General features: G+C 43.4%; 1 protein-coding gene across 1 annotated transcript in view; it reads right to left on the bottom strand.

Moving 5' to 3' along the window:
- ITPR1 (inositol 1,4,5-trisphosphate receptor type 1) overlaps positions 1-15,572 on the bottom strand; it is a 321,115-nt gene that overhangs the window by 29,519 nt on the left and 276,024 nt on the right. The window contains exons 52-57 of the mRNA XM_087431374.1: positions 14,439-14,614; positions 9,903-10,067; positions 4,700-4,895; positions 3,230-3,322; positions 1,889-2,028; positions 1,152-1,317 (exon numbers count right to left, since the gene is read on the bottom strand). Coding sequence (XP_087287500.1) covers positions 1,152-1,317; positions 1,889-2,028; positions 3,230-3,322; positions 4,700-4,895; positions 9,903-10,067; positions 14,439-14,614 — 936 coding nt within the window. The remainder of the gene's footprint in view (positions 1-1,151; positions 1,318-1,888; positions 2,029-3,229; positions 3,323-4,699; positions 4,896-9,902; positions 10,068-14,438; positions 14,615-15,572) is intronic.

Here is a 15,572-nt window from a genome sequence, read left to right as displayed (position 1 = left end):
ATTTCCCAATCTTGAGAGTTACGTTGCATACATATAAGAGAAGGTTCTTGTTTTTAGGAAATATATATTGAAATATTTAGGGATGAAGGGGGATCGTGCCAGCCACTCTCAAATTCAGAAAAATAGTATGTGTGTATGAATAAAGTAAGTGAAGTAAGATATAATATTTGGGGAATCTGGGTGAAGAGTATATAGAAATTCTTTGTACTATTCTTATGACTTTTCTATAACTCTGGAATTATGTCAAAATAAAAAGCTTTAAATGGTTTTAAGGAGGTAAAAAGAAAATAATTTAAGTTTTTAAATAGAAAATGCTCATTTTTTGAGTATACATACCAGTAGGAAATTTATATATTTAGTATCTATATTATGAATGATCCTGAAATGATTACTCAGCTCCCAGACTCCTGCGTGATGAGTTTACGTTTACATGTATTTCCCTACAGTTACACTGAAAATGATTCCTTTGGTGCCCCATGCACTTCTCTCATGGAGCACTTTATCACTGAGCACCTACAATGTGCAGGTTCTGTGCTAGGAGTGTTAGAGAAACTAGCTCTCCTAAGTTCCACAATAATACAGAGAAGTACATATTATTGTACCCATTTTACAGATGAGCAATAAAGGTTCAGAGAAGTCAAGTGACTATACCAAGGTTACACAGCTAGTAAGTGGCAGAAGCTTAAGCAGAACCCAGGTCTGACTCCTGAGCCCAGGCTCTGAATGTTTTCACCATCTGCTCTAAGAAGAGTCTTTTTTCACTTGAAGCTGACAGCATCTGCAGTGAGGACATCCACAGGCTGGAGCTAGATGAAAGATCTCCATTCTAGTTATTTAGAACGGGACCAAGAGATGCTCGGGCAGCCCAACAACCAAAAGACCCCAACATGCATTCATTTCAAATGCTGTGAAATCACATTTCTGCTACCCAAGACTTTACATCTTAAAACAAACTGGTAACTGCCACACAGAATCTACTGGCACTCCAAATACTTCCCGGCAGAGTAGAAGCCCACTCAATGCCAGGGACAGAGATGCTCCAGAACACAGCTGCGCCCCTCCCATGAAAAGCCCAGGCACACATCCCATCCCGTCACAACCGGCTCCGTCAGGCCTGGGCTGCCTTGCTAAAGCCAGCCTGCAACACTCACCACAGATAAAGCATGTGGTCTTTAAGATCTCCTCTTTCTTCTGCTTTTCACTCCTCAGGTCAGCAAAGGTGTCAATGATGACCCCGAAAATCAGATTAAGGACGATGATGATGACCATGAAGAAGAACAAGAGGTCATAGATCACTCTAGCAGCAAAGAGGGGTTCCTGGAAAAGTGGGGTCTCCATCAGTCAGGTTAACCCACTACCCTTTGGTCTACAGAGCTCAGGGCAGAAGGAGGAGGACTCGCACCCAGGTCAGATGTCCCAACACCCGCAGCTCACCCTAACCCCCCACCAGTGCCCGCCCATCCGTCTACTTTGGCAGAAGTTAAATTGGGCGTCCAACTTGAAAAGCCACAACTCCATCTCTTTTCAGACCCTGTGTCTAAATTGTGAATTCTCCACGTGTTGTGTGGCACGTGCAGGAGAGCAGCTTCCTGGTTTCTAAGATGTTTTGGAAATGTGTTCAGGTAGGCCAGGCCCCCCGAAGGAAACAAACATTAACACACTGCACGGACCCCCAAAGCCGCCCCTCTCCACACAGCTGGTTTCCTTGCACTGCTTCATCGTGATGAGCAGAGAGGAAAGAAGGCTTAAGCAGCTAGTTCTGCACGTCTGCTCGTCACCACTCCCAGCTCTGCCTGCGTGTCTTCAGTTTACGCTCAAGCCCACTGCGTTGTGCTCTCACCACCCACCCCCGCCCCTTTGCTCTTCCTTCCCCTCAGGATTCAGCTACCTCTTTGGACGGCTTCCTGAGCACATCTCCCACTCCGCCCCCGCTTCTCAGCCCGTGACTCAGCACCGTGACGATGCACATCAGCAGCGTCTCACACGTGCGCTCTTTATCTTCCTCCGTCTCTTCAGCAGGGACCAGCTCTACGAAGACGGCCGGGGGAATAACAGATTTAAAACGTGAGGGAAAAGAGACACCGTGATTTTGAGATGACGTTTCCTGACTGCCATCTTGCCAGCTGACAGACAGGAACGAGAAAGGATAAAATTAAGGAATCAAGCGTCAAATATTTTCTTTCAAAAAGCTCAAGTCGTCTGAGGCGATTTTATTTTCCTCACTAACCCCAGCTGATTTCTCGAGCCGTGTCAGAATTGCCCTTCCCTCTATTAAATCTAGCTTTTTCCCTATGTTTCCAGACTTTAAACTCCAGTCCCAGCTCCAAATAGGCGTTTGACCTTAGATAAGTTGCTTAATACTCTGAGTCATGAGCATCTCTTCTCAGCTGAGGGTAATGCCACAGGACCCAGGCTCTTCACTCGGGAGGTTGTGAGGGCCAAGTCCAGCAATGTTTTACAGCAGGGCCTCTGGACAAATTGCTTCATATTGGAGGCTGTCTATTCTTACTAGTTTTTGGAGGAAGAACTGTGCCTTGCTGCCCACCTTGTTCTCTCCAGCTGCAGTGAGAACGGTCTTGCTAAAACACAGATATCATATCACTCCCCTTGCAACAACTTCCAATCATCCTTTGGATGAAGTTTAACCTCCTTAGCCTAACATGTAAGACTCTTCATGATCTGGCCCTTTGTTGGCCTCTCTGACTTCATTTCTTGCTACTCTTCCTCCTCATGATCAATATCTCCCTACACATGCTATATTCTACCTCCAAGCCTTTAGACATGCTATTCCCTCCAACCCGAATACCTATCCCTCCGTCTTCACCCAAGATTCTACTGTTTTAATTTAGCTATCACCTCCTTAGTGATACTCTTACTCCCATATTAGGCTGGGTGCTTATCTTCTGTGTTCCATCCTTACTCTCAGCATTTGCATACTCTCTAGTGACCACTGATGTGCCTGCCTGCCCTCCCACTATATTACTGTATCTTAGAGTACAACACAGTCCCTGGAAAATAGTGGGCACTCAGTAAATACTGGCTGAATCAATTAAGCAGATATCTTCTTCCCATGTAGCCTTTCTTTCCCTTCACCTCCCTCTCTGTCAGCCTTTCCCCTCTGCTGCTGGCCTTACTTCGGAGCAGTGAATCTGTTTTCAATGTCATGTGCACCATCTAAGCCCCTGGAGGGCCTGGCACTAATGTGGGGCTTAAGGCCACGAGGTCCTACCTTCTTTGGGTGCAGGAGAGGAGCAGTTCTCCCCAGTCTCCACCCTACACACGTCAGAGTATAGGAACTCACTCGCCAAACTCTCACCAGCATCTGGGAAAGGGAAGGAGATTTTATGATGAACAATCTGGCAGCATATGGTTAAAATGTTTGAAGTCCCCAATTCACGGCTGATTAAACAATTCTTTACATAAATAACACCCTACAATCCTGCAGATAAATTCAAAGCAGAGATGCAATTTACACTTTCATTTGGTGATCTGGATGGGAAAAAAGCCAGAGATGTCAATTCCTGTAGGCTTACTAGAAATATCGCACTTAAATAGCACCTCTCCAACTTTAAAGACAAACAGCTGAAACTCTTCGACAAATACTACTGAACATACAGACTCCAGCAAGACTTATACCAAGTCTGCACGAGAAGCATCAGTGGGCATTAGCGGAAATCCGAAGTCCAGACCAGTTTAGTTCAGAACCCTACAACGGTTGGCAGTAAATGCCATTCAGGGTCAACTTGGAGCCGGAGATATGTGCCAAGAATGCACCATTTGGCTGGAAGAAGAGGCTGCCTGGCTTAGTCACAACAATTCTAGTTTGTTCCTTGGACTCAGGGCACCTGCCTACCCGATGAAAAACCAGTAATATTTCACTAAGTAGTGTCAAAGATTTTAATCGAGAGAAAAAGTACTTGGGTGTGTCACTCAGTTGTATGGTTCTTTTTTTTCATTCTCAGAATTAGAAATCTCTTCCATTCCTGCTACATATGAAAATAATATAATACACTCATTGTAAAACATGCAAGTAGTAAAAAAGCTCCAGAGATAGCCAGTGCTAACAATTTGGGGGTATATTCTTCCATGTTTTACAAGACATATATGAGCTTTTTAATTTTTAAAAAATATATGTGGATCCTACTGTAGGTATTCTTTTGCAATTTCCCACCATATCTTGTAGGTATTTTTCCAGGAAGTTTTATAAAGATGTACCATGTCTGCAGGGTACACCACCCCATGAAGGGACCATAATATAATGAAACATTCCCTTATATTTAGATTGTCTCCAATGTCACACCGTAGTGAACATTCTTCCATATACTTGTGTTTCTACATGCACAGTCAGCAGGTTTTCCTTTAAGGATAAATTTCTAGAAGTAGATTTACCAAGCTAAAGGGATGCATACACCTATGATTTCAATAGATATGGTCTAATTGTTTTATGAAAAAGTTGTACTAGTTTAAAATACGACTTTAGTGCATAAATTCAATGTAGGATCTGCACAGTCACACTTAGCGTGTGATATACCACACCACCCTTTGAATAAAGTGAGAACTAAGCCCTGTATTCAAAATTCATGCTGTGGTGTTAGGAGATACAAAAGGGAGATTCCTAAAGTCATTGTTCTCTTTAGTTCAGTTATAATCAGGAAATATTCTTTGGACATTAAAAAAGATCAGAAGATTCCAAACCCACCTGGAAGAGCTGTTTCATTGGGCAGCCTATCTACTTCCAAGATGAAATCATCCTTGAAGAAAAGATAGCCCACTATCGAGAACAGGTAAACCAGGATCAAAGCCAGAACCGCCGTCAGGATGATGGACCGTCCATTGCGAGTGACACTTTTAATGACATTAAGCAGAGTCTCTTCTCTGTACACTAAATCAAAAAGCTTTAAAAACAAACAAAAAGAAGACAAGGGGGCAATTTTAAGAAGCCTCTATATTAGATGTACATCAATATCCCATGATGAAAACTTGATTTATAGAGAATTCACCTCTTGCAAACTCAAAAGCAATATACTGTTATCTTAACACTTAACATCTTGCCTGTCTTCACAGTGAAAACTGAGATAATAAAACAGAGGAAAAATAAACAAAGAAAAGGAGGGGAGGAAATAATAGCAATTTCAAGTAGTGTGCATACAGTTTAGAGGTCCTGGAAATAGAGAAAATACAGGGCTGTACCAGTGAGTTACAGAGAACAAGGGAGAGGGGAGTGATGAGGGTCCTGGCATGCAATCATTTAGGGAGTATTTATGGAGTTTCTATTAAGGGCCAGCCACTCTGGATATAGGATTGGACAAGTCCTTAGAGTCTCATGGAGAAAGCCGACATACACAGGCCAGTGCAGAGAGCAAAGACTCTGGAGTCAGACAGAGGTGGTTCAAATCTTAGCTCAACTACTTGCTGCCATCAGGACCATGGACTAGGAACTTTCCCCTTCCCCTATGAGCCTCAGTTTCCCCATTTGCAGACTGGAGGATAGAGAGTTAATGTGAAGAATAATAGACAATGTACATACAGTACTTAGCATACAGTCACACTTATGTGCTGGGTAAGTACACAATAAATGGTAATTATCACCAATTTCCTGATGAAGAGACTAGGCCAAGGTCATACAGACAGTATGGGCAGGGACTTGGTGGTGGTCACACACCAGGAAGCCTAAACCCTTCCTAATCCCCCTAGTGGGGGCAGTGACCCCCTGCAGTTCACAATCTGGGCTGGCCCTCTGCAAAGAGACTTGGTTTTTGTAAGAAGTTGGCTTCATAAGAAATGGAGAAGCCTGTAGGTACTTATAGGTATGGGAGGATCGATGGCCGGTTTTCCAAGAACTACCATCCCAGATTTTTGGCTGGAGGAATAGCAGAGAGTGAGGGGAGGAGAGCTCTATGGGGTTATTCTTGGACCTGGGAGCTGGTTTAATATGGCCTCTGTGCTGACATCTAATCCTCTCCTGAAGGTTCTGCCTCCACTGCAGCTTTGGGGAATGACTGTGCACAGTGACGTGAATCAGGGGACAAGGATTTAAATCCTGAGACTGCTTTTGATTTGTTGCAAGATGTTGATGGAGCCATGTAACCTCTCTGGACCTCAGTTTCCTCATCTGTAAAATCAGTGGACTAAACTAGCTGATGTCGTAGTCCCTTTCAGTTTAGAATTTCACACCTGAGTTCATTTTCTGGTCAATTAGCCCTTCTGCCTCCATAACGCCAATCTGTGTCCTGAGACAAGTGTGAAGGGCACTGGACAAAGTAGGATACGTCCAAGGAAGCAAGGAAGAGGTGTTTCGTCAATATAAGAGTACAAAAGGCTAATGGTGCTGGTAATGTTGGTTAAATATTTTCCAGCAACACACCATGGAGCAGCAAGTAAGAGCAACTTCAGATAACAAACAGACGACACTTGTTTTCTGAGAGTAAGAACCATAGAGATTATATAGCCCCCAAATCACTGAAATGACAAGTGATTTTTTTTCTTTTCATTCATCTATAATTTCTGATTTTAAAACAATGGAATGCATTACTTTATAAAGGAAAAGCTTTCTTCTAATTAGGAAACTACACAAGTTCAATGGAGAAAACGAAGAAAACACAGAAAAGCACAAAGAAAAACAAAAAATCAATAATAACCTCACCATCTATAGACATCTACTCAACAAGTTATTTCCTTCTGGCCTTACTACACTTGAAAAAATATAATATATACATACATATTCTTACAAAAATATTATACCATAACACTGGCATATAGTCAGCCTCTTTCACCAAGCAATCATAAGCATTTTCATGTCAAAAATGATCACCTATTATTTCACTGTATCGAAAAACTATAGTTAACCAATATCTTTTCTTTTTTTAAATAATCAAGATATTTTCAATTATATGTCATTAAAAATAATGCTGTGACAAACACTCTTTACTCGCCTCTATACGTACTTGCCCAGTTATTTCTTTCTGGTGAATCTCCAGAACCGGAATTATTGGGTCAAACGTTATAACAGAAACATATTGCCCCACTGCCTTCCAGAAATGTTGTACCAATTTACACCCATCACCATTAGAGAATGGTGCCCATTTTAGCATACTGTCACTAGAACTGGGCATGATCATGCTTTTGAACCTCTCCTAATGTCACAGGTACAACACGGGATCATGCTGTTGTTTTCATTAGCATGTCTTTGTTTAGTATTAAGCATGAATACTTTTCCATGTTTACTGACCATCTGGGTTTCTCTTTTTGTTAACTGCCTGTCTATGAACTTTGCACATTTTCATCTCAGGGTGTTAATATTTTTCTAAGGACGCAACTTTAATGCAGGCTTGAGACCAGGTTCAGCCAGACTTGGGGGGCCCTAGCACTTTAATTAGGCCACAGTTATTTACTCTCCCTCTCTGGCCTGCTGGCCTGGAGCTTTCACAACCCAGTGTGGGTCTTCCCTGCTGGAGGTCTCACTCCAATTCCTTTCTGTCACAGGCTTTTCTTATTTGTGGAATGATTTGAATGGTTTCAGTATTTGTCTGTGGGTTCTCAACAGACACATTAAATACTGCTTTTGACACCAACAGGAACACATCACTCGAGGTCACAGACACGTCAAGGCCAAGACGGCTTAGAAAACCTCCAGAAGCACATACAAGAGGCGTCCAGCCACAATTTGGTTTGATCCTATTAAATTTTTCTAAAAGTGAAGTGAGCTCAGGTAACATCACTGGAAGCTCTGAGTTACTCCATCTTTCTGTGACAGATCAGAGATTTGAGATCATGAATGCAAACTGCATTGGGAAATACCAGTTTCCTTGAAGCAGGGACTTCTTCACAAGCTCAAATGAAAGGCAGTTCAGGGCTGTGCTTAAGAACTTAGACTTGGGAGTCGACAGAGTTGAGTTGCTATCCTGTCTCTGCCACTTACTCACTGTGTGACTTTGGGCAAATTACCTAACCTCAGCAAGCCCCAGTTTCACCATCTGTAATTTGCAGATGCCATCTACCTCAAGCAGTTGTGAGGGAGTGTATGAAAAGAACACACAGCGAACACTCAATAAATGGCAGTAACAATTATCTTCTAGACTGTGAGGCCCGTGAGGGTAGGGGCGATATTGGTTTGTCTCATCATGACATCCCCTGTACCTAGCACTGGCATTGGCTTGCATTGCGAATGACCAAAAGAGGAGTCGAATAAGGAGAAAAGGAAATGAAGCCAACTGTAGACTGTAGGAAAAGTCAGACTCTCCCAGGGCGAGACAGCATTGTCTGAAGAGAATCTCCAGTGTCTTGGGAGAGACCCCTCAGCAGGGATGAGAGAGACTCCGACTGAACTCTGCCTCCCCTGCCTTGGATTGGCAGACTTGGGTCTCCCTGACTCACAAATTGGAACCTCATCCAGGGACATTATTGCATGACACAAAAAGGATCAGAAATATACACAGAGCTCTAAAGAGTTCTGCTACAGACTGATCAAAATAGGCCACATAATGTCAATCACAAGTATATCCAGAGACCTCTTTGCCTAAAACCTCAAAGTATAGCCAGACCGATTTTAAAATGAGGGAAAAGAATCCATTCCCTTCAGTCTGCCAACACCCACCACTAATGGAATGAGCTAATCCTGATGACCTGAATGGTGAATTCTATTTTTTTTTTTTAATTTTATTTATTTATTTATTTTTCCCCCAAAGCCCCAGTAGATAGTTGTATGTCATAGCTGCACATCCTTCTAGTTGCTGTATGTGGGACGCGGCCTCAGCATGGCCGGAGAAGCGGTGCGTCGGTGCGCACCCGGGATCTGAACCCGGGCCGCCAGCAGCAGAGCGCGCGCACTCAACCACTAAGCCACAGGGCCGGCCCTGAATGGTGAATACTTTATGGTGTTTTAGATGGGACAGGGAATATGCGATGACAAAGACAATAATAACAGCTACCAATTGCTAAGCATTTATTATGTGGCAGCACTATTATAAGACCCTGACATGCACAGTTGCAGATAGTCCTTGTGAGGGAGACATACTGTTCTCATTTTATAGATGGGGAAACTGAGGCACAGAGCAGCTAAATGATCAGCTGAGACCACATGGAGAGCATCTCCTAGAAGAGCTTTCCTTGCTCTACCTTTTGCAAGTTAAGTCCCTCATCTTAAGTCAACACTTAGGCCTCGATCATTTTTTATCCTCACAAACATTTTAATACTTCTAGTTCCATTACAGTTTTGCTTGCCAAGAGGTCAGTTTTATGCTTCCTGTCATTTGATGTAGGTACCAGAAAATGGTTTCTTATCTACAACTCTACAGGTCTGGACAATTTAAAAACTTGCTCAGGAGGAAGGTGATAGAACCAACTCATTTTATAGACTATCAAGACATGAACCACTTGGCTTAGATTGTAACAAAATAATTTCTACTGAAAAGGTCTCCAGGACCAACAAGTCTATGGAGCTCCTTAGCATGGATCTTGGGATTTTGAAAATAGCTCCTGCTCTTCTCGTCACTATGTGTTTTCACTGGGAAATGGATCCCATGAGAACTGTTAGAAGATGACAGTCTGAAAAACATTCTCCTTGGTAAGCGCTGGCTGAGTCCAAGAAATAAAGAAAAATAAAGGTGCATGTGGAAGAAACATCTCCTGATCCAGACTGTAGGCATCGTCTATCACTGAAAAGTAAAAGGCCTGAAGTGCACACACGCAGTGTGACTGCGCACCTCCTGGGCTCCTAATAGCTGACCTGCTCCCTGGATAACTTTCCTCTCCAGATCCCCCAAACACTGTGTGCGGGGGGGCTATGACCTTGTTAGACCAGGCACACCAATCACCATTAAAAGAAGAGGTCTATGATGAGAGAGAGGACACTGGACACTCTCCTGGTTTTCAAAATGTAAAATCTTTTGACACCAGGAACTCACCAGCAAACTGTAGAAGAATTCATGGACGAAGAGCCCCATGGCGCAGATCAGCAGATATAACAAATGATAAAGGAACTCAACATCCAGGACCATGGCTCGGTAGCCTCTGGTGAACGTCCCACAGTTGCCCACAAAGCTCATTAGAAAGATGATTTTATTGCAGACCTGAGAACAATGACAGGAACAATGAGATAAGCGTGGACTATGCCAAACTTCAGACTCTTCACGAGAGCTAAGGGTGATTCTCACACAAACGTATTTCAGTAATTGCGCCCCCAAAAAGGCTTCCTTTTGCACCATGTGCCCACCAAACCCACCAAGAACCATTTTGCAGCTCTAAGTCATTTCATTACTTTGCTTTTCAGGCATATTACAAGTTACGGGGTAGTCAAATAACCTCGTGTGCAAGAGTAATCAAGTGGCATTTGTGTATGACAAAAACAAAATTAACACATACTGAAATTATGATTTTCAAAATGAGATATGAATCATTTCTAACATTCTTATATGAATTAGTCAAACACAGAAGTCACCTCAATCCACGAACCCTGTGATCAGCATGACTAAAAGCATTTTCTGAATTTCTGTTACGTTCTAGGCATTATAGGGTTGCAATTTAATGAGAAACAACCAGTTCTTGTCTTTCATTGCTCCTGATTTCACAGGGAAAACAAGAATTTTCTTGGGCGGGGGGCGGAAGTAAGGGACTTCAGGAGGAGTTCTATTCCCCTGCCCCCTCTTCTGGGAATAACTTCTAATTTTCCTCCGGGGGTCCATCCCTTTCCATGTATCATCCTTGAGGTCTGAAGAGAGGGCAGTGCTCCATCCTGGCCAATCAGAATATTATATCCCCCTGGCAATAATGATTGGTTCAGGGATAGGCACATGACCAAATGGAGCCAATGATACCCACTGAGGTCTTTCTCAGCACTGCAGCAAAACACAATTTTGTTCTTTCCCCCTGACCTTGAACCCAGGACAAAGGAAGCTCTGAAGCTGCTGGAATCCATCCTGCCATACCATGGAGCCTGAGAGCCCCACCAGTGCAGATCTGAAAGATGGAAAAGAGGAACTGGGCCCAGATGCTGTTGTGTGGGCACCTGTATTCAGCTACACCTGAAGCTAGGCTCTGGATTTCTCAGTCACATAAACCAATACATTTGCTCCTTTGCTTAAACTAGCATGGATAAGGTTTTCTGACACTTGCAATTGAAGGTTGTTCAACTGTATGATATAGTCCCACCTTTGACAGAAACCCCATGCCTAGAAGTCTGTCTCCAGTAATATGTTGATAGAAAAACTTGAATCAGGAGAAGGCTGGAGAGAAAGCTCTTCAGATGCACGTGGTAAAACCATCTTCTGCTACTCTAGCTAGCTTGGCCACAGGTGCTGGGGAAATTCTGCCAGTTAATCTGGTGGGTCAGTGTAAGCGAGCTTCTCGGCAATCAGATAAGTGAGGAAGCCAACACCCACAGAGAATGTTCGGCTTTCTCAGACAAGCTCAACATTCAATCTACCAGTTGTTTTTTTTTCTTTCTAACGTTCTAACCTTCGCCAGTGTAGGATCTTTCATAGGGTGAGAAAGTATCATTGACTCTGGATGAACTGTGTTGATGTGGTTTCAGGGAAAAAAAAAAAGGCCACGCTCTGGTTGACATTCCAGGACCTCAAACATGCCCAGGCTCCTGCTGTCTGAACAACAGAGCAATCTGTGTCACCTGAATCCACTCTCCTTTAACTTCTGCCCTCATTTTCTCCACTGCTCCACCAGCAAATATCTCCTATTCATGGTCTTAGTCTGCTGTCCCCACTTCCTACTGACCCTGCTTGATTAGTCTTGGATCCGGCTGTCGTCCCACCTCCCACTGTGGCAGTCTCCCCTGTCTGCTCTTAGCACCTAATCCCAGCTCCTGCGGCATGACAGGGCTCGCCGCCCCATCCTTCTTACCAGTCTCCACACACTTGGCTGCCAGGACACCTCCCTCTCCTGCTTCCCTAGCTCTCAGATCTCCAACATTCCTTCTCTGTCTGTCCATAGCTACTCTTTCTTCTCCCATATGCTCCATGTGGGTGTTCCTCTTTTTTTATTCCCTCTAAATAATTATTTATTATAGTTGCTTTAGCTTCCCCACTCGGCTAATGTTATTATAAATGGTAATTATCTAACTTGAGTCTTCCCCTAACTGATTTATGCTAAAGAAGAGATAACCGTGGAATGATTACAGGCCGGAGAAACAAAAGAACCAGACAGCCTACAGAAGACAATCTCTGAAATATTGCGAGTTTTTCCTTTTCTTTATTTATTCTGTATTTCCTTCTTAAATAGCTTCTTCTCACTGCAGGTGATGCCTACGTTCCCTTCTCCAACACTGGTACATCTTGGTCACTCTGGTCATGCATTTCCAAATGCCAGAGCTAACACTAATAACTTGCCTTGTCGTCTCAAGCCCAATAAATCAATAATTTTAAGTGTATTTTCACACTGAAAACCAGGTCTTTGCATGACTTCATTTTAGGGGGCTGCATTTACTCTTCTCCCAGTCATCCATAACTGAAAATTTGGAGTGATAGTTGCCTCCTTCATCACCCACCCAAGACAGTAATACCTTCTTTTCCTGGAGAAAATGCCCTAGACCAAGACCCTACATGGCTTTCAGGTGTAAGGCTCTGACTCTACACCCGCCACATGTTATTATTTCCTTTGCAGCTCTGACATCTGTGCCTTCCTTCTTTTTTCTACACTATGACCAAGATGCAGGCTTGTCACACCTAACCAAAAGCTCTGCTAGAGGGCCCAAATGGTCCCCCTGCCTCCAGTCCCTGCCACTTGAATCCATATAACATGCCACTACTGAATGAATTTTCTCAACAATACTTCTTTGTATATAACGTTTCTTTGCTCAAAAAAACTTGAGACATTTCCCACTCCTGGGAAAAGACTTTCCAAACCTATATTCTTTTTTTTTTTCCTGAGGAAGATTTGCCCTGAGCTAACATCTGTTGCCAATCTTCCTCATTTTGCTTGAGGAAGAGTCATCCTGAGCTAACATGTGCTGCCAATCTTCCTCTATTTTGTATGTGGGCCACCACCATAGCATGGCCACTGATGAGTGGTGTAGGTCCACACCCAGGAACCCAACCTGGGCTGCTGAAGCAGAATGTGCTGAACTTAACCACTAGGCCACCAGGGCTGACCCCAACCTATATTCTATACAACATTCTGTATAGAATCCCAAGCGATACTCTAAAAAAACTGTGGGTAAGTAAGTTTGGGAGGCACAGATATGCCATTTTCCGTTCTTGGAGATTCATTACTCATATCAGCATGTTCAAGTCTCAGAAATCCTACAGTAGAAAACCTTTAATTTTGTTTAACCTAGCATTTCCCACATTGATTTGACCACAGATCCACTTTTTCACCTAAGATTTATCAAATTGGAACATATTTTGGAAATGCTGACTTGCAGGATGAAGCCCCAAGTGCATTATCCTAAAATTCAGTGCCCAGCTTACTTGTACGGGATCAGGTCCTACATGTCACTGCATGAACCACAGCAGAGGTGCAACTCAACTGTTTACTGTCTCTTGAGACTGTCCTGGGCTTCCCCACTGCTTTGGCCTATGGGGCCGATGGGAAAATGCTCTTCTCAATCCTTGCTTCCTGGCCAGATCCTTTCCATTCTTTAACACAGAACTTCAGCCCTGCCTCTTCCTCCTAAGCTTGTCAGCTTGAAGCAGTCTCTTCTCCCCTGATGTCCTTGCTGCCTTTGTCATCTGAGTACCCATTTGGGGACATTTATTGTTGCACTGAATTACTATATTAACCTTATTTTGCAATATGATGTCCATTTTTGTACAGTGACCTCAGCTTCCTTATATGCTCAGGGCAGAAACCGCTGGAAGGCAGTTTTAGATTTCCACAGTGCCTCACATGTCCAAATTGTCTCCTTCCTTTCACCAGGAAACCTCTCCCCAAAATATCTTATATCTCACATCACCTGTCTCTGCTTCCTAAGAATTCTCCTATAGATGAGGTTGGATTCTATCCTTCAACTGTAGTGAAATAGCATTTCCAAACATCACCACTGATTTTTAAAGAACTCTCTGATTCTCTAACTTCTCTACCTGCTTCATCTCTGTGTTTGAACAATTCTTGCCTCTCCTCTCTGTTCTGTGTGACCCTCAACATTCGATCATTTGACTTATTCGCTAAAATCTCCTGTCCCAGCAAACATTTGACGAGATTGGCAAAACTAATTTAAATCTCAACTGTTCTTTCTCTTCCTGCCTAACTTCTAAGAGGGACATCACCTAAAAATGAGATTGTTATGCCTGAATAACGCATTAAGAGGTTCATTGTACCGTGAGATTAAGAGGGACATGTCCACCTGCAACTCTCTCTTCCTTCTGCTATTTCAACAGTTGACCCAAACAATATTTTTCTGCACTGAAAGCCAAGATTCTAGGAACCAGAATGGAAGGCATTCCTATTTGCACGTGAACAAAAAAAGCAGCTATGAAGGTATTCATACTTACATTGAAAGCTCCCAGAAGAAACAACGTGGGTTGTAACCCAACTGAAAATATCAACCGCAGAATTGTGGAAGCAATTAAGGCTCGGATGCCGTGGGGCTTGGGGAGAGCAATGACGATGGCCAGAGAGATGAGCATGGCTGTCCACAGTAGTCCTGACCAGTGCGGCTCCAGTGTTCCTGGAAAGACAAGGCCACAGATCAGAGGTTTCACCGAGTACAGGTGACAGACCACAGTGAGTTTAATTACACTTTCTTCAATCACCTCTCTGGCCTTATTTGTCCCAACTCTCATCTCCAATTCTCTAGACATAACTAGTCACATCCGTGTTTTCTCACCCCAAGCCTTTACACATGTTCCTTCTACCTCGGAAATTCTTCTTTGTTTCCTATTCATCTTTAGGGGTCTCAACTTAGCTATTACCTTTTCTTGGAAGCTTCTCCCATCCCCCTCCTTCTCACAAAACATGCCAGGTGCTCCGTTCTTCTCTGAGTTCTCTGCCCCCCTTGGTCATCCCTGTAGGACACTATTTCCTAGTGGTCAGTCTACGTGTCTTTCTCTCCCCCGCCCCTTCCCCCACCCCCAATGGACTCCAATTTCCCCAAGAGAAGCTCTTGGCACCCAGGAGGCACTCATCAAACTCATACATGTGTCACACTTCCCTCTTAGTGAGGGCGAACTGGAAGCGTAAACTTCTAATTTCTATTAAAAGTATACAAAGGAAAATTGTTAGGTCCCCTGCCTAAATCAGATTTCTTCAAGGGAAGGAAGAAGACTAACTTCCGTATCGTTGGCATCATCCTACAATTAGATTATCCTCGTAGTCAAAGAGCTTATACCAGTTTTTGTCATCTCTTGCTACTGCAAGTTCTATTTAGAGTGTCCCACGAGACGGCCCGGTTATATAACATGAGCCAACGTGGCTAAAAATATAGTTCTGTAAAATACTTATTAAAAAAAAAACACACCCCTATTTCAAATGCCGTCACATTGTGAGTCTCCTTCGGATGTAAACAAGCAGCACTACACGATTAAGGCCGCTTACATAAAGGAGTCTCACATCTCCAGAAACGCGAGGATGGCAGCACCGCCCAGCAAAGAGACACCCTTGCAGGTTACGGCTCTTCCACAAGCCTG

The sequence above is a fragment of the Ceratotherium simum genome, chromosome 5 (assembly GCF_057802395.1).
Source record: "Ceratotherium simum simum isolate JZ-2026a chromosome 5, ASM5780239v1, whole genome shotgun sequence".
NCBI classification, from domain to species: Eukaryota; Metazoa; Chordata; class Mammalia; order Perissodactyla; family Rhinocerotidae; genus Ceratotherium; species Ceratotherium simum.
Note: the sequence above shows the minus strand (reverse complement) of the source record. Positions and strands in the feature narration are given on the sequence as shown.